The sequence below is a fragment of the Alligator sinensis genome, unplaced genomic scaffold (assembly GCF_000455745.1).
Source record: "Alligator sinensis unplaced genomic scaffold, ASM45574v1 scaffold566_1, whole genome shotgun sequence".
NCBI classification, from domain to species: Eukaryota; Metazoa; Chordata; order Crocodylia; family Alligatoridae; genus Alligator; species Alligator sinensis.
In genome coordinates this window covers 1,250,105-1,273,269 of record NW_005842017.1, presented here as the reverse complement: position 1 = coordinate 1,273,269, position 23,165 = coordinate 1,250,105, and the positions used below count along the sequence as shown (strand labels likewise).

The 23,165-nt window shown below is 40.1% G+C and overlaps 1 protein-coding gene across 4 annotated transcripts in view; it reads right to left on the bottom strand.

The window, feature by feature from the left end:
- Positions 1-23,165, bottom strand: part of DIP2A (disco interacting protein 2 homolog A) — a 129,764-nt gene that overhangs the window by 40,432 nt on the left and 66,167 nt on the right. For all 4 annotated transcript variants that reach the window (XM_025202229.1, XM_025202226.1, XM_025202225.1 and 1 more), the window contains 12 exons: positions 22,583-22,828; positions 12,600-12,728; positions 10,966-11,085; positions 9,533-9,730; positions 7,368-7,459; positions 6,165-6,275; positions 4,764-4,887; positions 4,326-4,435; positions 3,281-3,383; positions 2,314-2,378; positions 1,899-1,992; positions 1,051-1,170 (listed from right to left, as the gene is read on the bottom strand). In XM_025202229.1, the coding sequence (XP_025058014.1) occupies positions 1,051-1,170; positions 1,899-1,992; positions 2,314-2,378; positions 3,281-3,383; positions 4,326-4,435; positions 4,764-4,887; positions 6,165-6,275; positions 7,368-7,459; positions 9,533-9,730; positions 10,966-11,085; positions 12,600-12,728; positions 22,583-22,828 (1,512 nt within the window). The remainder of the gene's footprint in view (positions 1-1,050; positions 1,171-1,898; positions 1,993-2,313; positions 2,379-3,280; positions 3,384-4,325; positions 4,436-4,763; positions 4,888-6,164; positions 6,276-7,367; positions 7,460-9,532; positions 9,731-10,965; positions 11,086-12,599; positions 12,729-22,582; positions 22,829-23,165) is intronic.

Sequence of the window (23,165 nt, the reverse complement as noted above, 5' to 3'; positions counted from 1 at the left end):
GGGGTAGGGAAAGGCACAGGCTGCCTGTTGTGGGCTCCTGCCCTGCTGCCCTCCCCTGGGGCCTCCGCAGCCCGGTAAGTACGACTTGGCGTGGCAGGGAACAGCGGGGCACATGGGGATCTCCTTGCCGCTGTGAGCTCCGTGCTGCCCTGGCAACGCATCCCCTGTGCATGCAACAGCAGTGAGGGGCACAACCTTGCGCCGCTGCCCTGCTGCTGCCGCACATGCACAGGACATGTTGCCAGGGCAGTGTGGAGCTTGAAGTGGCAAGGAGATCCCTGTGCAGCTGCACTGTTCCCTTCAGTGCCAGGTTGCACCCGCCAGGCTGCAGGGGCCCTGGGAGAGGGCAGCAGGGTGGAAGCCCAAGACTGCAGCAGGCAGCCTGTGCCCGCCTGCCTTGCACCATATCTGGGGGGCACTGGTCCCCCTCGTCTCCCCAGGAGTGTGCACGGCAGGGGGGAGTTGCCCCCCCCTACCCCCGCCCCCGGCCTGCTGTAGGCAGGCAGGCTCTGCTCCACTGCAGCAGCCGCCACCTCCTGCGGGGGGCAGGGGGCTGTGGACCTGGGCCCCTGGCCCCATAGCCCTGGCAGTTGGGGGCCCCCTTCAGCAGGGCTGGGGGTGGCATGGACAATAATCGTAGAGAAGTTGGAAGATGGTAAATGCTTCTCTTCCTTTTAATTCGCTTCACTTTGTACACTTATTCACATCCTGACTTCCATTTGATATCCTTTTTATTGTGTTTTTCACATGCATCATTCCTGGCTGTTTTTTTATAGACATCAAAGATATGTTACTCCTTACCTCCCTCCTCCTTCCCTCTCTCTCTCATTTTTTTTTTAAGAAGAGAAGGGCTTTACTGTAGTGTCTCCATCTAAAAATGACATTTCTTTCTGTGTTTTGGTGTGGATCAGCTGTTCTCCTGGCTGAAGAACTTCCAGACTATGGATGGCAGAATTTAAATGACCTGATATTTAAGAAGGTTGTAATATGCTTCTCTCACTTTGGGCTAAGTAGTACTGTGGAAACATGAAATATTATCCTTATACTCACATGGATTAGCTCCGTCTGCTACTATTAACATTCGTAAAGAACTGAGGCTGACATCCCTTTGATCTCGCTGAGCCAAAAGTGACCAGTGCATATCACGTGATTTTACTACTGCTACACGAGCTGAATGGGAAAATATAGCAAATCTAAGTAATAATTTAAAATAGGCAGCATGTGCAGGGAATACATTGAAAATAATAGATACTTCAGTAGCTACCATTAAGTAGTATCATCAAGTATGAAAAATTGTTGAGTCAAGCTGTAAAACCAGAACTTAAATATTGGTGGCAGTTCTCTGAAAGTTGTTACTAAATTTTCACATGCATAATTTGCAGATTACTACTTCAAACTGTACAAGAAATAGTAAATTCTTTCTTACTCCAAGAATCCTTCCCACTGCAAAAACATATTCAGCACCTCCAAGCGAACTTAATTTTAGAAACTGAAAGCTTCTCATCATTCTGAATGGTACTGAGCTGAGGAAATATGCTCACCCTCATTCTCTGAATGCCCAGGGACACAAAATGGTGGCATGCTTCTTCATTCTTTAATGCATCAAAGAAAAATGTAACAATGAAGTCCCTAATTCAGAAGGCTCAGGCCTCAACTTGAGCAAAGATTAAAGGAAATCAGAGGTGATAAAACAGCAATGGCACATGTTTGCACATTCACAGGTGTTTCTCTCAAACATGTCCCATTGCAGGAGCGTGTACGCATGCATGTGTGTGCACACACATGTGCATCCTGTCCTCACCCTAGATTTCATCTGACCTACTTCCAGAGCATCCCACTGTATCCTGCTTTTTGTCTCAATGTAGGATGGATGGTCAAGTAAAAGCACTTTAAATTACCTTTGTACGAGCAGACTTTCTGTATCCAGGAAAGCGGATTAACCTTCATTAATGCATAGGGAATACTGATAACATGCATTCTGTTCATAACACTCTGCAAGGCAAATTTTCAAATTCATTTATTCTTTGAGATGTTTTCAAACAGTAACACATTGGTAAACTTGCAATATTACAGTTGTAGCATAAGTAGTTTAGTGGCAGTAACAGCACTGACAGTTAAAAGCACGCCTAACTAATAAAACTTCAGGTATGCCTATCCAGTCTATTGCTACAGATTAGAAAGTATTTACACCCTCAGAGAAATACATTCTGAGATATTGCTACAGTTTATGTATTCATTGAGATACCAAAATGCCAAAGATGCATTAGTCTACAGTATACAGTCCTTTATTATTTAATTCACTTAAACACTCACCGTTAATACTCCATGCCACAATCCAGCATCCCTTTTGAAATCTAGTACATTTGTTAATGTTTCAGCTGAAAGCACATAAAGCTTTTGGTTACACTGCTGAATACCACACCCATCAAACCTACAGGACATTTGAGAAACAGTATATCCTGCCAAAAATGCTACAAGATTTGCCAGGCTTCCAGGAAATTAACAAAAATTGTACAAACTTCCCTGTTACGTATAATACATAGTTTCAGACAATAAGGTTAGAGAAAAAAACATAGTTAACTGCTATCTTTGCAAATTTGATTGGGGCATGTGTCAGATTGGATTTTTCTTCCCTATGCATCACCACCAGGTAATAGAAGTTCTGTGGCCAAACTGAGATCTCAGTGATAGAAGATAATTGACTGGGACTTGGGAAGCAATTCTATCGATACACAAAATGGAAAAGAACCCATGGTACACTTCGCAATAACCACATTTATCCTGCAGTGTTAAAACAAGCTAAATTTTATAAGAAATGTGTATTTGTCACTGTGAGCAAATATGACAGCATACAGCAAGTTCTATTGATAAGAAAATGCAGCTTCTTCACAATCATTTTCACGTTAAATTTTTAGGGTCAAATTTTCTGCATGTTCAAGCAGTCCAATAGCACGTGCAAATTAGAAGAATACAATAGTGAGCCATACAAGAGGGGAAAAAGGCAATAGATTCATACTAAACATCAACAAGTTAACTCTCCATGCTTGTGACTCACACAGTCTGATGAGCAATAATTTACCTTGGCTAACCCACGGAGAGCTGCAGAATGCATTTCAACTGCCCAAGAAATCAAATGGTAACTCTCTTTACTTCACCTCCTACTATAATAAATGTATTGCTGATATTTACAGGAAACTAAAAATGCTCCCCCCAACATAAAGAGACTTTGTTTTACCAAGCATAAACATTGCAATGTTTAAAGTCCACTTCTGCAACTTACCTTCAGAATAACTACATGCCTGAGTCAATGCATGACAATGTGCCAACATGGAAGCATGAGATACAGTAATGCCCACTGTGCTGCCCTCTTTACTTGTCTTATACTGAAATGAGAAAATTTATGGGAATTGTAAATTGACATATGTACAAGTTTAATAACAAAGGCTGGCCAACTTTCAGTGCTTAATCTCTAGGACTAGTTGTTTTGTTTTATAATATACAGGATACAGAATTATATTAAAAGAATGAAAACCTTAATATTACATGCATTTATACTAAATATAAAATGGTACATTATTTTGATAGTTTTCTTGACCCTGCCATTTGTAAATTACTTATTTTGGAATTACAAGATGGAACATGATACATCTTATCACTATCCTGACCATTTTGCTGAGGTGCAGCCACCTGTTCTCTTTGCCCCTTTCTCATTTTAGCCAGTGTAATCCTCAGGTCAGAAAACTCTGTGCCTGCCTTCATGTTTGTAGAGCGCCCAGCAACTTCAGAATGCAAGTCTCATTGAAAAACAATGATAGTCACTTAAGAACTATGAATATTTAACCTAAGGAAAATTGCATGGGACCACAATTAAAATAATATTGGACCATATAAGGAAAAAAATGTATACATTTTGTTTTCCTTTTTCAATTAGAATAGAAGTAAAACAAGAAGATGAAGATAGTGCAGGACTGGAAAAAATGGTAAAAAAATCAAGGTCAAGTATCAGCAGAGGATAATGCCTTTCAACATCACTTAAAATCAGATGTACAGGGCAGGAATGGCAAAGGACTCTGATAGTAGGACTCTGATAGTACAATGTAAGCAACTAGTCTCTACCCTACCTTCTGCCTGTATGACAACGTGACCATGACTAGCAAACTAAAGATTAAGAGATACGTTCTTGCTCTACAATAGAAAAGAGGTAATCTACTATGCTAAAGAACAGCATTTCTCAACACTACACAAAGCAATATTAGAAAGAAATGCTGTGTGGACTAGGCGCCAGCAGTGTAAGTTTGCATGTTAAACACATTATATTTATTCACCTCAATATAGGCAATATCAGCACTGGCATCCCGTACTTGTGGATGCCAGTCCTTTGCCGGCTTGGCCAGATGTTTTCCATCAATTACAAACCAAATTAGACGAGGCCAACCTTAAAATAAAAACAAAGAAATGATTATTAAAACAACCCAAAATAAACATTTTGTTTTTCAATATTTTGGGACACCAACAGCTTAGTTAGGAAGAAATGCCAGCACATGCTGCTGACAGAAAAAAGTGGAATGAAAGTGATTAACTACTTGATTAAAATATTTGCTTTGGCAGAGGTGGGTCATTTTCAGATTTCTCTGCACTGCAGTTTTTATTAATAAGCACAGCTAAAAATGCGTAATCAAAATCAAAGCTGTAAATGTACAAACATCGTCCCAGCTCAATATTCTTTGTTCTACAGAAAAATGATGGATAATAAAAAAGTGTACCTTTGAACGTAACCACTTCTCCAGTTTGAGCTTTAGGGAGGCCTTTCTGACAAGCATCTGTTGTCAGAGCCAGTGTTACTCCACAACTGCCCAAGAGAAATCCAATCTGCTGGCTGCCAGCATCCTACAGAAAAGCCACAATATCAGAATAAACATGCCATAGTAAAGCTTTATTAAATTCTGCCATGTTTAGAACATACACAAAGTTAGCTGTTAATATACATTTTCCTCAACACCACATATGTCTTTGCACTCACATAGGTAGAGACTTTTCAATAAGAAATCTACGCAAGTACTTAGTGTGGTGCCTATTAGCACCTGACTGCTGCGTATCTGAATCTTTTGACCCAAATTCATTTAGTTACACTGTCAGCAGGCTGGACCCAGACCAGATGAGTTTGACACCTTTGCTCTATAGGGACCAGAACCTTCATATACAAATACCCTGTTTTCATCCATGGATCTTAGTTATGAAAAATGATGTTTAACATACTCTTTACAAAGTACATAGGTTTTTGCATAGCAGTGGTTATCTCTAACAACTTTTCATGGGAAAGATAAAATTAAAAACCTCTAGTCACAAAGGAACAGCCATGTGTGGATGGTAGAAAAACAATTAAATTAAGTTAGGGAAATAATATATTGGAAGTATCCTGATGCAATAGATAAGGCTAAATGCATTAGACTACCAGTTCCCAATCTGTAGTACGAGTAGTGGTACGCAGACAACCTGCCAGTGGCATGCGTTAACAGATTTATTATAATTACTTTATATGACAAAAATTTGCTGGTGGTACTTAAGGCTGTATTATTTTAAATTGGTGGTGCACAATCTGTCAAGAGTTTGGGAACTGCTGCTTAGACAGCCAGGTCAATCCTACACTAAAATATTACAACAAAGCAAAGTGTCCATGTATAACCTTGAAATATTAATATGGAAGGATATACTTTTCATTGTTTCTTGATTTGCAACATCCAGTAGAGCAAGGAATACACATGATACAAACTAAAATCACACTGGATTATGTTAAGTCTCTGTTATAAGACAATGGGTCGGAATAAATTTTAAAATGGTTTAGCAATTAAGCTTTTTAGGTCAAAGATTTTAATTAATTTCAACTACATCATTTATCAATTCACGATACTTTTGAAGTGTTTTTTCAGATATAGCGTCAACCTATTTTTACCATTCTGCCCATTTTTAGGAAAAATAACAATGGTAAATATATTGACTTGTTATGTGCTGTAAATGATTAGCTGGGGTTTGTTTTGTTGTTTTTTGGGGTTTTTCTTCACACATCAGTAAGATGTTAATGAAAGCCTAACAACTTCCTTTAAAAAAACCCAGCACGTTACTTAAGTATTTCATTTTTGCTATTGAGTGACAATATACTAACTTACCTTTCTTGTCAGTGGCACTTCTATTGGCACAGGAATAAGCTCTGCCAGGAGGCACCCATAAAATGCCACCATAAACATCACAGGATCACTGTTAGGAAATACGAGAGCCACCTACAACAAGTAAACTGGTAAGTCTTTGATGTATTCTTTTGGATAACTATGTTCCCCATATATTGTTCAGGTTCATAGTTGGAGATATTGCTGCAGAAGACTTATGAGTCTTAACAGTGTTAAAGAAATGCACATGCACGTGCTTCCGAGTTTATTATACATTCAATGTAGTCTTTTAACACTATTTTAAACTGATGCAAGTCTACATGGGGAATGAAAAAGTTGATGAAGATAGTTGACTCTGCTTAGACTTTTCCGGAAGTGCTAAAGGTTGCATGTCCATGATACACACAAACATTATGAGGCTTTCTTCAGTTAAAGCATTTTCTTGACTCACCCACATTCTTGTGAACAAGCTATATACTTTCTTATCTATACTGCAGCTCTTTGTATACAAAACATGTCTGAAAAGATACTGAAGGCTATAAAGGAAGAGGGGTATGGGGCAGATCAGTCTGGATAGGCCCTGCATAAATACCAGATTAATTCATTCAACGTGGGGAAAAAAGCCTTATTTTGGATTTGAATACTAGCCCAGTGGCAGGAGGGGGCTGCGGCTGAGGCTCTGGCCTTGACCCGGGCCTGGAGGCAGCACCATCAGTAGATGTGGAGTCAGTGGCCGATGTGGTGGGTCCAGATCTGTGGCCAGTGGCAAAAGTCCAGGATCAGGTGGGCCAGGGTTACAGCTGCTGGAGGCACTGCTGCCTGGCCAGAGCCAGGGCAAGAGGTGGGAGAAGGGGAGGAATACAGGGGGCAGGGCAAGTGGCTGGGAGACAGGCGCCAGGGGGTGGAGGCACCAGGGAGGGAGGCGGTGAAGGTGCCTGCCTCCCCACTCCCTCCACTTCAGCTTTCCCTGCCATAGAAGGGGGGTGTGAATTTAAGACAACCCTCCAATAATTAGATTAAATAATTTTCCATGTAAAAAAAATCCAACTATTGCGGTGTCATCTTGGACTCTGGTAAATATAGTACATAAACACAATTAAGGAAAATCATGATGGAATCATAACCCCCAGATGCATAGCTTCTTTTTTCCCCTAGATTTAAGCATTAGTCCTTGCTTATTCAAGAGCTACTCCAGTAGTCACTTACCCTGTCTCCAGGTTTGAGTAGTGGTTCATTCTTACTGGTTAGCCTGTTAAGCAAAGTATACGCTAACTTCAAGCTCCGACTCCACAGTTTACCTGCAATTAGAACAAAAACCTAAGAACAGGCATAACATTTTAAAATTGAAAAGCAAGACTTATTTTAAAAACCTGAAGTGAATGGCCAGCTTGGGACATCATACAACGCCAGATTTTTAGAGCCTAACTAGGCTTTCTTCTTAAAATCCGGCCCCATTAATGTGTTTCAAAGTTCTTAAAATTATTCACCATAGAATTAGTTCAACACTGCATATCATAATCATATGATACATGCATTACTTTTGGAGCAATTAATTCATTGCAGCCATGAGGGAAAGATGAAGACTGTGGCTTTTCCTACAGCCTTTAAACCTTGTTTTGGAACAAAGTGCAATTAAAAAAAAAAAATCACATTTTTATAAGAACATCTAACTTTGGTTTTACAATGCATTATGAATGCAGGAGATCTTCCTGTTCACTTCCTCTCCCATTTGGTAACACAAATTCCTGGGGGCAAATGCTTGTGTGTAGAAGTAACCCTTAGAAAGTTTACCATGTGAATTAATGATCTAAAAAGCAACCTGTGAATACTGTTGATTACTTTTAAAGTAATCAGCATGTTAATGTTTGAATTCAGTGCCAAGAGTGAAGAACTCGCATTTTTTTCAAATGACATTTTATTGAGTATTTTCAGACATCCAGGTTTGTATCCTTAAACAATTACTACTACAGAACAAAAACCAAATTCAATTAGAGCAAATATCTTAATTGAATTTGACTTCCAATTAAGCATGGTACTAGATCTTTGCTCTAGTAACCTACAAATAGGTTACAGTTGTCTAGGGCACCATGGCATAGTACCTCATACTCAGTGGGTGTGTCTACACATGTGCTTTAATGCACACTAGCCTATTTTACTGTGCAACAAAGTGCTATTATGCTAACGCGCAGTAAAATAGGCTATTGTACATTAAGTATAATCTAAAAGGCGTGAGATTGCGCTATTGAGCATTAGTGCAGCTTAATACGCATTCATTTAGTACCTCACACTAGAGGTACAAAATTTAATGCACATTAGGAAAAACACATTGATGCATGTGTAGACGTAACCAGTAAGTAATAGAAGCTTTAAGGACAGAAACTGAAAAACAATCTGTTAGATTATGCTTCATAATGCACCTGGCTATGTTCTTTGGATTGCCTATTTTAAAGAACAATTCTAATCAGCTATGAAACAGCAATATCAACTACTCTTCAGACTATAATTACTCTAAAATATAGCTAGTTACCACTCGCTATATAAACAAAGTCTGAATTTTCAGTCATGACTATCAAATAGTAACAAGAACCGACGTTAATGAAAGAATATATTGTCTTCCAGCAGCAGACAGTGTTAGGTTTTAGAGCATATCTCCACTTAGAGGTCTTTGATTATTTAAATACATAGCTCCTCAAACCAATGAGAATACCTAAAGTTCAGAACAACTGAACAGCTTTTCAAAGCTAAACAACTATATTTAACTCCATTAATTTATTCAATGACAACTTAAGTAATGTTGCATAATTGCCTATTCAGATTTCTCGGATACTTTAATATAATAATGGATTTTTTATAAAGGGAGAGATCAACATACGCAAGGAGAAACAAAAAATTATCTCCTAAAAACATCCAACTAATGAATACCTCCAGTTTATCAATGCAACAGATTTCCATCCTACTAAGCTTCCTTAACATATCTAGATATAGATCTTCTGTTCAACTATCTACCTTGAAAATATGAAGAGCGCACTTTTTAGTCATCTGCTCCTTCCTTCACACTTAGACATAACAGAACGATAGTTATCTTTCATCTGCTCTTCAGTGAGGAAGTCCAATTACTGTAGCTATTGTTAATGAAAAAGCCATTTGATGAAGAACGGCTGATTCCTTAATAAATTCTCCTAGGATATTGCTTTCATTTGCTCTGCGATATATACAACAGTTAGTGGTCTAGCAAGCTATATTCTGAACCTAACAAGGTTCTCAGGAATGACTGACCATTCTGATTACAGTTCCCTCTAAAGTGAAGTAAACAGCTCATTCCCCAAGTACCTTCTTATGTTTAAGGAGAAAAAAAAAAAGTCAATACTTGCCATATGTAAGCGTATAGATGGGTTTTCCAGTAGTATCCAATGCTGTTAGACAAGGGGCTTTTGGCTGAGTGGTACCCCAGCGCTGCAAAGCTGACAACAGAGATGGAGGCCAATTGGTTACCACACCTAAAGGTTCACCTTTAAGGACAGCCATCGGAGTTCCTTCAGGCTTTGGCTGATTGGGATCAGGCTGTTGTACTAAAAACAAACAAACAAACAAACAAACAACAAAAAACACAAAACCCCACCAAGATGATTAGTTATGAAAAGTTAATTCTTGAAATGCCTGCTCTTTTCACTAGCTTTTCTTTATTCCATTAACTACTCCCATCTCCTCACTCTTGACAGCTATATCAGATTTATCTTAACGTTTAGAATGATGCTGTTCTAAGGATTTGCTAGCTTCTTCACCATCAGACGAAAGTTTCTACGAAATGTTTGAAAAGCCAAGTCCTCTATTAGTCAGAGACTTTGCCAGGTGATTAGTGAATTTGAACCCCAAATTCTCCCTCTTACTCTGCTATGGAAAAAAGATATTTTGCTTATCTGTTTGCTACCCATCTTGCATCAAGGTAAACAATTGGAGAAGCATTAAATAGCAGTCCCAGTGATCACTGATACACTCCTTTTTGGGGCAAAAATTAGTCAATTGGTTGCTGCTGATAAAGAAAGATGTTTAGACATGAATAAGTGTATAAAACACAAGCTATTTGGAATGCTTCTATTTGAAAGGGAGTATTACAGAAAAGAGGTCACAGAGATGAGCAAACACTTAACATTCCTAATCGTTTAAAAGATAGAAAACCTATATATCACCACAAAGGAGCAAAAATTGTAACAACATTTTTAACTCTTTACCAGATAGTCTGTACTATTTTATTGTTGTTTGATGTTGTAATATTTAGAAGTTAATTACAGTATGACTGCTCCTGTTGATAATTTGTAATAAAATTCTTACTGAAAAATTTAGCCCAAGTGCAAATGTTTCATTAATTTCTCAACATGAGGAAAACAGAGGATAAGAAACTTTTTTTCCAAGCTTAAATGGTGTGATTATTTTATTAAAAGTGTTATTAAATTATTAAAATTAACATTATTTTGTTAATCGTGTTATTAAACAATGTCAGTAAAAATTAAAAAAAATGTTTATATTGTGGTATGTTACAGTACCAACACCAAGAGCTAAAAAAATTAGTAGACCTCATATTGAGCCAAGCACAATGTGTTATCTAATTGCAAAAAACAAGAAAAGTAATGAGTAAATTGCTAAGAAATACCAACATTACAATCAAATGGCAGCTTCTAATATATATATTGTATATATCAATACCATCTGAAGAAGCAAACATGCCTCCCTCTGAGATAGTTAATGCGAAAAATTAGAAAACTGTGGAGATACTACAATTTAGTAAAATATTTTACCCTGGTGTTACCTTCAAGTAGTTCTTCAAAATCATCTACAAAGAACTCTTTCAACGGTGGACGCTTTGGTCTTTTTAAAGTGTTTAGAAGCTGTTGGATTTTTGAGGAAACTCTACTATTCACTGGAACACCTGTCAAATCCACACAAAGAACACTTAAAACAAATACACATTTTCCCAGTCCTCCATGATAAGAAAACAAAACAGAAAACATTCTGATACTTTTCTAATAACATCTGACTATACACAGCACATTTACACTGCGTAAGGAAAAGGATGGTTTAAGAATACAGTAATTTGTTTGGAAAAGGACTTCAATCCATCAATCATTAAACAAATGCTAAAGTTGCTTTAAAACAATGCCATTTATTAGCTATCTGTCCACTGTGTGCGCACTGTCTGAGAGTCTAATCTTGCTCTGGAAAATGCTGACTTTACAAGGTTAGAAAATACATACGACTAATGTCTATTTTTTTGAAGAACAAGCTTCTTTTTTGTTTTCCAAAAACGTTATTTACTCAGTTTTGAAAGGCAGCAAAGGATAATCTTTTAAAAATTAAGTGAGGCTTTTACTCTTTTAAACACTGGCAAAAAAAATTGCTAAAACATACAATTGGATAGAATGCGACTGATTTATTTTTCATTTTTGCTTCACTCTGGGGGTGATTTCCACTTGGAAGCAATATAAAATTAATGTTCCAAAACTAAAAATAGTGTAAGTCCTATATTGCATTTAGGATTTACTGTAATTGCAAACCCTTTATATTTCCAACGGTAACATTCTCCACTACAAGATGGGAAATCTGGGAAGGATGTCCAAGTGTTCACTCAGTATACAGGAACTTTGAACACTTCAGAGATCACATGCTTAGGCCCTGGGGGAAGTGGGAATGATACGAATCATCTTCAACAGGAGCTCTCTGACAGATCTGTAATAATATTAACTTCTTCAAATGCAGTTCCATCCAGTCCTTTCCTGAAGGACAGTGGCTGTGAGACAAAACATTAATTGAATAAGTTAAATGATTCCATAGACACTATATCAGGCTCCTCTCTGCCTGTATTGAAAAAATTAAATGGGTATTGAAAATCCTGAGATTAAGCAAACGTAGCCGACCCAACCTGATGTTAGACATACATTATATTGAGATATCGAAGAACTGGACATCTTAAAAATATATATATAATTCGTGTGCATCTTCTAAAGATTTCCTGGCCAAAAACCACATGCTGGCTTTGTCTTCCATAGTTCTCTGTATTTCATGAATGAGAAAAGGGAGACTGAACTTCCAAAGGGAGAATGCCTGATCTCCCAAAACACAGCAGGGGGCAAGAAAGAGGATTGCAAGTTGTCTGATTTACATTAAATTGTTCCTGATGCCCCACCCCATGCACAACAAACGGTATAAATCTGCATCTGAAAGATAACATGCTACCAGAAAACTTATTATACAAAATATTACTGGTGTGAATCCAATTAGATTCAGCTATTCCTGGCACTGTATACAGTACAGTAAAATAGCCTGTTATGTTGCTTTTGGGAGCAAACTAAGTATGACAGCAAACATTATATTGCTCTGTTGTCTATTCACTGATGCAGAAAAATGACTGTATGTTTAAGGGTGGGATCTTTTGGACATATTCACCATCTGCAGTTTCTAGGATGCTGCTGTTGTAGCCCCTGGGAACTCCTCGTACAGATGCTACTTGTGGTCGCTCATGATGCAAATGTTCTACAAGGCCTGTGGTAACATCAGGAGGTGCAGAGTGGTTATCTGTGAGAATATAAGAAACAGACAGAAGGTCCATTAGGCATCATAATCATTAGCAAATACAAGGTTGCCTTTCACTGCATGCATATTTTGCTCTAGCTTTTTCCCTGGAAAACTCTTCCTCCAAAAAACAACAACAAACAAACAACCCCCCCCCCCCCAAAAAAAAAAAACAAAACCCAAAAAAACAACCAGTAACCATAAAAGAAACTGGAAAGTGGGAAACAGAAGCAAACAAAAAAACCCTAATGTTGCAACAGACCATGCAGGGTTATTCAAGCATTCCAGGAGAGGTACGAGCTACTGCAACCTGACAATTGATCATAAGAAATTCTGACTGGTAGTCAAGTCCCTTCCCCTTAGTCAATTAGATCAGTTGAGAGATCCATCCTGGATGAACAGCAGGACACAGGATTGAGAGAGAAATTCTCTAGTTTTATAGAAAATAAAGCCCCCAAAATTCAGCCTGAGAAGAGTAAACCACTGGATTCTGGCACAAAAACAGCAGACTCCTTGAAAGAGGAAGAGAAAGGGACAAGTAAGAGAGGGCACAAAGAAGGGTGCAAGGATAGCAGCAAGTACTAATTTTTTATCTGTATTTCTACAGGATACAGACTAATTTGTGGAGAGCCTAGAAGGGTGAGTACTAAAGAGAAAACATACTTGTACTACAGTTAAGCACAAGAGATATTTGTTCCCCAAATAATCAATGGGGTCTAAAAGCAGGTGGGTCTTTCAGAAGGGTGCATGGGCTATTCAGCTGCCTACATGACTTTAATGGTTAGAATACCTTCAACATTTACCTCTGGAGCTTATACCATGTTAGATCATAAAAATATCACAAGTATAAACACCAAACATTTTTGTTCACCATTCTTCAAGTAGGATTATGCTCAGAGCTTTTTGAAACAAGAAGAGATCAGTTACAAACTGGTAGGATAGATCTGGATTTGTCCAGCAGGAGATATTTATTTATTTCCTTGGTTAATATGCCACCCTTCCCAACAAAAGCTCAAGGTATCTTATACAAGACAGAAAAATAACTCATAAATCAAGCAAACAAGAGAACAAAACTAAACAGAAAAAACAAAATAACTTAAAAATTCAAGACAATGCACAGTTCTAAGTTTTGTATTTAATTTTGTATGAAAAAAACGGGAATACATGGGCCCATCAGGGTGTCCCAAGATTGAAAGAACTGAAAGCTTCTAACATTAGTGACTGAGATGCATCTGTGAAGCTACAACTGAGATGGGTTACCGTGTAGGAAATCTCAGCACTCACGAAGCGCTAAGGCCAGAAACAAAGCAACAGCACCAAACATCAGATAGTACCTTGAACCAGAAGTATGTGCTGGCTGGGATCACACCAGGTCCCTTAACCAAAGTAGAGTTCCACGAGTAGTAATCAAAATGTGGATAAGTGGCAATTTAAACTTTCCCTCCCTTTTACCCACTTACTCAGCCAGGACCAATTGTGATCCATATGTGAAAGATTTCATAATACAGGTGTAACTGAGCAAATCCTGGCATCTGTAAGAGGCAATTAGATCAGCAGCAAAGCTTGAACTCATAGAATAGTTACTGGACACCCTGGATATTCAAAATCCTTAAGCAGAGATGCACAAGTGAAAAAAAAAATCTTCCTAGGAAAGGCAAGATTATGCTGCTGTATTATTACAGAAGTTGGGCACGTCTACGAGTCCATTAATGGGCTGCGGTTAATGTGCATTAAGTTTAGTACCTGTAATAAAAGGTACTAACTAAATGCACAGTAACTGGCGCTGCTGCACAGTAAAGCCAGCACACGCCTTTAAGTGATGCTAAGGTGAAGTAGACCAATTCTACTACTCATTAGTGCAATAGCTTGGCTTCACCAGGATGCACTAATGCACAGCAGAATTACTCTACTGAGCATTTAGTGTCTCATGTAGACGTGCTCGGTGAGAGGTATCATTGACAGCAGTGAAGTAAAATAGCTCAGCTTGGTAGCTTTTATTATATAAGTATATCCACTGTGCACTGAAATCAGGCCACAAATGTCTCGTGGGCAAAACCCAAACATGACAAAGTAATATTTAGCATAAATTAGAATTAGTAACAGGGACAATAAGTAATTACTGAATATGAAACCTGACTCGTGCAACCATTTAAGAGGTTTTATGATGGAATATTTAGCATTCAGCATAAAATGAAATGCCATGAGTAGGTCCTCTGTGCTTATTTTTGGTTTCTTTATTAAAAGCTGAAAACATTCTTAAGTTTAATAAAGCACTAGAATCTGACTTATTATTAGCATCAACTTAACTATAAGATGGTAAAAATGAAATCAAATTCACATGAGCCTCATACTACAAGCTGACATTTCTGTTAAGTTTGGTGTCAAGGCTTTTGAGTGATATAAGCTGCACAGGATTGTATTTCCTGAATGCATCACCAATAATCATAATTCAAAAATTACATTGGCTATATGACTTTGCCAGTAGAATGCCACAAGAATAGCATAGTCTCTGTTCCTTTATACAAGCATGCCTATAGTACATACTAAACTGGCACAGATCTAAAACATAATTGTGGCTCAAGAATTCTTTTTACTATGAAAAAAACAGACAAAGAATTCCTCAGAGTCACTGATGCCAGATGCACATGGGGTCGTGCAGACAGCAGAACAGCCATACAGACATACACACAGGTTGTTATCTTTTGCAATTTTCTCTCTGCTGGGGAAAGCTGACTTAGAAGGTGCATTTGATACAAATACTTGAAATTAAGTTATGGAAATAACAAATGCTTGCCACATATTCAGGAACAGAACAGAGAGCAGAGTTACTTCCTAAATTTCATAATGCAGCTACAGCCAAAAATTACTTATCTTTGGCTGGAGATAGATTTTTAAACTTGGGAAATAAACACTAGAAAAAAGTCTGGGATGCCTTCACTTGTGTACAAAATGGTGCATTTAGAAACAGTCACAGCAAGCAAGCCATGTGAGGCAATATCAAGGCATACTCAGAATATGTACGATTTGATTAATGAAGCACCCATTTAAAAAACACAAAGTGAAACACTGGCATTCAATATACAAGGATGCTGATCCATAGTAGCAGGGACCTGTGACAGTTTGTGAGACTACCTTCACCTATTGTTGTTTGGGAAAAACACCTGGGAAAAGAAAAGAATGAGATGGAAAGAATGGTTATGGGCCCTCAGCAAACCTTTCCCCTGCTATCTACATTCAGCTTCAGTTGGTACACATTCAAGAGCAGAATCCAACAGTTACTGGCCCAAAAAAGGCAAGGTTCTTCTGACACCTACAAGTAAATGTCAGAGCGAGTTCAATTTTCAGATACTTTGTCTCAGATTCAAGATTTCCATTCACCAAGCTGTTTCAGCTATCCCTCTGAGGCATGGAGAACTGGGAACTGTAATAATTTACCTGTACCACAGATAGCAGAGGACACTGAATGGTACTAAAACACTGAATCATTGAAGGGTCCCAGGCCACTCAAGAGAAGGGATCAGGCATCAGAGTGGAGATGCACAGAAGAAAATGCAGGACCAAGACAGAGAATTGGGAACCAGACAGAAGGTGATTTCTCTCCAAGGAGAGGCATTTTGAAGTACATGGGAAACCAGATCATGGAGGACTCAAACTGGGAACCTAGACTGGAGACCAATTTAGACCAAAAAATTTGGCTGTATCCAATTTTGTTGTTTTGCCTACAGATACCTAGTCACTGTGGGTGCCTGTACACAATCTCAGAGGATGCTCTGATGCACTGTAATTACATCAAGTCTGCTGTATTAATAGAGTCTGCTGGAGCATAGTAATTATTGTGCTCTAGCAGCCTCCCATGTCTCATGCATCAGTGTCCCCATGCTACAAAACGGTGGTGGGGGTGCTTGAACTAAAGGTCATCAAATGAGCTTCAGTTCAAGCGCCCCTGCCATCATTTGGAACCGTGGGGACGCTGATACACAAGACGCTGTGGCACTTTAATTAGAGCAGCTCTCAGAGCCTCTCTAATTAAAGTGCCGCCCCTCCCACCCCCGAACCAGGTGTAGAAATGTCCTATATGGCCTCAAACTGACTAAAACTAAAAAGAAAAAAACCCATTGAATAAGAAAAATAAGGCAAGTTAATAAAAATGAATCCACCAGGTACCCTGACACAATCTGCACCCTGATATACTTCGTTCTCAGGTACCCTCTCCAGTCCAAACAATTTGAACTCTGTATCAGAGAGCATTTCAGCTTTAGAAAGGTGCAGCAACTGTAAGGAAAGAGGGTCACAGTTTAAAACTCTACACACTACGGTCCTGCTTCATATCTAAGAAAGGGAAATTGACATAAGACTGGAAGGGGCTGACACAAACTCGGGAAGGGTTGAAAACACTTAGGAGAAGATGATTAGTATTCATATGAATCTTGGTAAATTAGAGAACTGGGAACTCAAGAACTGAATGACATTGAACAAAGAGAACATAAAGTGGTACACTTATGGAAGGAAAAGCAAAGACACTAATATAGTATGTGAGAACTGTCTAGGCACTAGGATCTGGGGGTTTTGGTCGATCAGAGATTCAACAAGAATCACCAATGTGACGCGGTTGCAAAAAAATAAAACAGAAAGCATAATGCTGGGTTGCATTAAGAGAAATATTGCATGCAAGTGTAAGGTACTGGAGGTAAAAGTACCACTCCACTTGGTACAGATTAGGCATCAGCTGAAATACAGGGCATAGTTCTGGGCTCTGCATTTAAAGAATTATGCAGAGAAACTGTAAAGGATCCAGAGGCCAGTGAAGACGGAAAAGGACATGGAATGCAAGCCTCATGAAGAAAGTCTGAGAGAAATAGGCTTGTTTAGTTTGGAGAAAAAGGAACTGTGCATATGCATATGTGCACGAGGAGGGGGGACAGGGAAAGAAACATGATAAGCAGCCTTTCAAATATTTGAAGGGTTGCCATAAAGAGGAGGAAGAAAGTGTTCTTCCTTATCACAGAAGGCAGAACCCGAAGCAGATTTAGTGTAATCTAAGGGAAAAAAAAACCCTAAACATAAGAAGAGTGTGACAATGAAACAAGCTGCCCAGGGAACTTGTGATATTTTTTTTTTTTTTTTGGAGGTTTTCAAGAAGAGGCTGGATAAGTATCCATGTAGGATGACTTAGGAATAGCACATCCTGTATTTGTGAAGTGGGTTGGACTAAAACAGGGGTTTTCAACCTTTTTCGGTTGGGGTACCCCCTGCGGCTGGTCAAGAAGCGGGGAGTCCCCCGGCGACGCAGCTGTGAAACTGGAAGTGCCACCGGCTTCTCTGCGCCACTGCCATACACCCCCTGGGGCCTTCCAAAGTACCCCCAGTTGAAAACCCCTGGACTAAAAGACCTTTGCAGTTACCTTCCCACCTTATGATTCTATTATTTTTTAATATTTAAAAATTATTTTATCAATGGTTCTCAGTATCACAGATGATTGCAAACTTCTGACAAAAACGTACAAGAAGCAGGATGGGCGCTATTCCACTAGATCAACGAACAGAATAAACCAGTATTTGAAGATAACCTTGTAAGAACTTTGGCATTCTGTTGATCCTTTAAACACCTAATCCTGAAAGAAGAGCTTCACTGCAATTACAGAAATACTTATACAAACAGAAATTTAATTTTCTAATTTCCCTTTGCTCCTACTGATAAAGATTTTTAAACAAAAAAGTTTCTAAACTAACCAACACAGTTCTAACTGACTTTGCAATGTACCTTAACCTTTTTCTTCTAGGACAGTGGTGCTCAACCTTTTGGCCTCATGGGTCAGATAAGTGGTATGGGGCCAGTCTACAAGGCGGATCGAGCCCTGGGTCCTGGCATCACTCTCTTCCTTTCCTGCACTTCAGGATTGGCCCCCAGGGCCTGGCACTACCCTTTCCCATGCCCCACATGCTGGGGTTGATCCTTGGGGGCTTGGCACCACCCCTTCCCAACAGGATCAGGGCCTGGGTGCCTGGTGCTGCCCCCTCCCATCTCCTGTACTATGGGATTGTGCCCTGGGACCTGGTGCCACCCTCTTTCATCCCCCTCAGGCTGGGGTTAGGCCCTGGAGCCTGGCACTCCCCTGGCCCAGCCCTTTGTGCTAGGATTGGGTTCCCCATCCAGAATCCAGGGCCTGGAGCTCCTCATGGGTCTGGAAACTTGGCAGCAGGGGTTCCTGAACTGCCAAATTTCCAGACCTGTGGGGAGGCCCACAGGCTGGATAACAGTACTGCAGGCCACATCTGGCCTGTGGGCTAGGGGTTGAGCACTTCTGTTCTAGGACAATATAGTTTGTTGCCCTAGAGATTGTCAAATCTAGGTAAAGGAAGGATTTTTTTTTCCCTCTCCGACCAAGTCAGCAAGGATCACTGGGATTTTTTTTTCCTTTTTTTGGCTACCTGTACTGTGGAGGACACAGTCCATTGCCTAAGACTGACCAAGCAGATTTAGTTTCTCTACCACAGTAGGGATGAAAATCCCTTGCTTAACTGTACTGGTATTTATCAACAGGAGAGTAGGGATGTGGTTAGATAACCCCCTGGTGCACAGAGGTATGGCAACTTCCAGTTGCTGCCTCAATCACAATTGTGATTGTATAGGACTAGGTGCTAGCAGCAGCTGCTTTTTATTGGCCTCTCAAATTGGCACCCAGAATAGTGCAGGGGTGCACAGTGCTGGTGAACCACTGGCACTGCCATTGCTACAGTAGTTTATCAATATACCAGACAGTTACAATACCAGACTTGCAGCCATTTTTCCCACTTTCTTCAGCTTCTGGAAAAAAGGCACATGTCTTTAATTCTTACTTTGAACAGGACTACCCAATGCTGTTTCTGCCAGCAGCTGCCCATGGAAGGTCCAAGGTCTAGTCCTGCATAGTCAAAAGGCCCACACTAGAAGGCTGAAATGATCAGCTGGGGCCCAGTCAGAGTTTTAATTTAATGGCAGCTGCCTTCATTTTTAATCCTTCATTCTGAAGACTGAGGCTGCAGAAGATCAAAGTGGATGCCTCCATCTCAGCATGAGGCAGCAGATAACTGAATGCTGGCAGGGAGGTGACAAAGTGAGGAGCTGGGAACTAACACTTCTCAAGATGAATGGCTGCCCTCTGCTTGAAGCAGACAAGACGGGGACAGTTTCTGCACATGAGATTCACTGGCAATCTTACTACAGGAAACCAGATTTGGCAGACTGTCTAGATTTTAGGTTTCATAAGTTAATTACTATACCTGGTTTTTCCATACAGATCCTGAAAACAAAACAAAACAAAAAAAACCCCTGTTTACAGCAAGGGTCTTAAACTCACTTCATGCCCTGAGCCAGATCCTAAGCAAAGGGCTCTGAGGGCTGGATCCAACCCAGGGCAGGTGGTGGTGGCAGGACAGGCAGCAGAGGAAGCAGGACAAGCCTGTGGGCCAAGAGGCCACTTGCCACAGCAGGGGCAGTGGCAATAGCTTAAGCAATTGTAAGGCAACTTGGGCTGTATTAATCCTCACTCTCCCTCCTGTTGCTGAGGGCCATGTCCATCAGTGCCCAGGGGCCCCGAATTTTGCAGCTAGCTTTGCTCTTAGCCTCATCCCCTGCTTTCAGTAGCCTGGTAGGTCAGGCAGAGCACTCTGAGGGGCCATATGTTTGACATCCATGGTTTAGAGGCTACATCAAGCAGACAGCCAATATATTTATCAAAATCTGTGAAATCTGAGGATGGTTGCAAAAATAGCTGAAGTGTAAAATTGGCAACTATTAGGGCTGCGCGAAGCTTTGGTCCCTGATTTGATTTGGCAGAGATTCGAACCGATTCGGTGGCTGAATCTCCTAATCCGAATCGAATCAAAGGACCCTTTAATCTCTCCTAATTGATTCGGACGTAGATACAGCTTTAAATGTTTTTTCCTACATAACTCTAGGTAGCAGGGGCTCTGAACGCTGCGGCGCTGGGGCAGATGCAGTATCCCATAGAAGCACTGGGGCTCCCCAGCGTGCTCGGCAGCAGACCCGGTAGTGGACCAGAAGTGCTTCCTGGGTCCACTGGGGAGCGCCCCCCCCCACCCGCTCGACAACTGGTGCCTCCTGGGTCTGCAGGGGAACCTGGGCCCTGGCTCGGCAACTGGTGCCTCCTGGGTCTGTGGGGGCACCTGTGGTCCCCTCATGGCTGATCGCTGAGCCAGAGGGGCATGGGGGAGGGGAGGGCCCCAGTGCACTCCCCAGCAGTGGACCAGAAATACTTCCACTCCGCTTCCAGGTTCACTGCCGAGCACGCTGGAGAGCCCCCCGCACTACTGTGGGACGTTCCATCTGCCCCAGCACCGCAGTGATCACGAGCTGCGCCTGATACCTCAAGGTATGTAGAAAAAAAACTTTTAAAGCTGTGCCTGTGTCCAAATCGCTGATTGACTGAATAAGCATCGAATCTTCAGATTCGAATTTGGCCAAATCGAATCAAGGACAGTGATCCGAATCAACAGATCGAATTGCTGTCCCCGATTCGGGCCGAATCTGAATCGAATAGGGCCTGTTTCGCACAGCCCTAGTAACTATATATTTGTTCCAAATAGTCTTTTAACTGAAGTGGCTAATCAGTACTGAAGAAATGTCTGTAACCTCAGTTTTTAAGACAACTGAGGGATTTCAATTCTAATAATCCTTGATTTTAGCAGGAACACTAAACTGAAGTCTTTGAAGAGAATCTGTCAGTATAATGCACAGATGCTAAGAGCTCTGTATAAACAAAAGCCTAAACAGGAAGGAGAGAGCCAAATCCCAAGGTCTTCTTTGGAGAAAAGCTAGCTGATTAAGGATCTCCAGTGAGAATCTTGCTCATGTAAGAATGAGGCAAGAACTTCAAGTCATTAACTATGGGCTACACAAAATAAAATTTAAATTATTATTTTTAAACTTCGAAGAGATCTGGAACATGTACTGAAAAGTTATTGTTCCACATGCCCCCCCAATCTTTTAATATTATCATATTTCTGCGCACACTGTTACACAGAAGATCCCACCAAAAACCTTCAACATTCTCCAGGAGAGGTAAAAGGGGATAATTTTGCAGAACAGAGGATCAGACTTTCCTCTCTCTACCTCTGAACTCCCAAACTCCAAGGTGTTAAATTCTGTATTTTGGATTGACCATATCCATTTTAACCTGAGTTCTACCTTCTAAGCTTGAAGATGAGGCAGATCTATTATTTGAACACAGGATACACATACATATTCTCCCACAAATACTGCTACATTTTTCACTTCAGTTCTAACAAGTATCGTGCAAAAACAGATGCGTAAAACTTTCTGCTCATAATGTAAACCCATGGTTGTGTACATACTATATTTTCATAATCTATATTTACAAATCTATGCCAGCACCAAATCTATATATAAACCCTCCACTGCATTCCAGCAAACCTTTTGGTCTCCTAAGCTATCCAGCTGAATCACCTTTGAATAACAGAACCTAAAGTTACTTGGGCTAAATGAGTGGTGATCAGAAGACATGCACCAAACATTTGATATTACATTTTGAAATTGTTTGTTCTCTCTCAGAAATGTAACCTTGGCTTGATTTACCAAGAACCTAATTTTTTATAAGAGAATGCTTATTTAAAATTAGAGTGCAACTGTTTCTATTTAAAATTTTAAAAAAAACAAACAAATCCCCCACAAAACCAGTCTGTGGTTTGTACATTTTAACACTATTTGTGAATACTGCTTACTAAAGCAAAGCACTCACAAGAGATACCTGACTTGCACTTATACAAACTTGATCTTTTTTTCCGTTTTTCTAACAATTTACTCTTTTTAACCACACACAGGCAGTTCTGTTACTAACCTAGCTGAGCGTGTGCCATAAGATCTGCAAGCACAGTGGCAGCAGCGGTGGCAGTAGCAGTATTGGAAGCAGCAGCAGGTTTCCCTCCTGGATGGGATGAGGTGGAGGATGCAGAGGATGAGGTGGAGGAGCCCTGGATAACCCGGTTAAGCCAGGGCTCTACGTTGGAATGGCTCTGGAACGGAGTGGAGGTGATCCGCCCTTGCCGACGTAACGAGCCCTCATCTTCTGATGCAGACGATGTGTCTGTGATTAAAATAATGATGACAGGCATGTAATGTAGGAATGACCCAATAAACGGGAACATGAAGTCTTTCCATGTTCTTCATTTGGCTTTTCTCATGTGCTAAACATGAGATGCATGTATTAAGGCATATGGCACATTCACACGTGTAAATTCTGTTCTGTTGCCAGCTTTTCGTGTTAGTGCATAACTTCTATACAGGATCACTGAAAAACAATGTCTAACACCCTTGAAGCAACATACTTCATTTAATTGCTTTTTTTGGAATGACAAATAAAACCTGCTTAAATAAAGCCACTTCTCTTTCAGCATTTGAAATACAAAGTAATCATGTAGAAT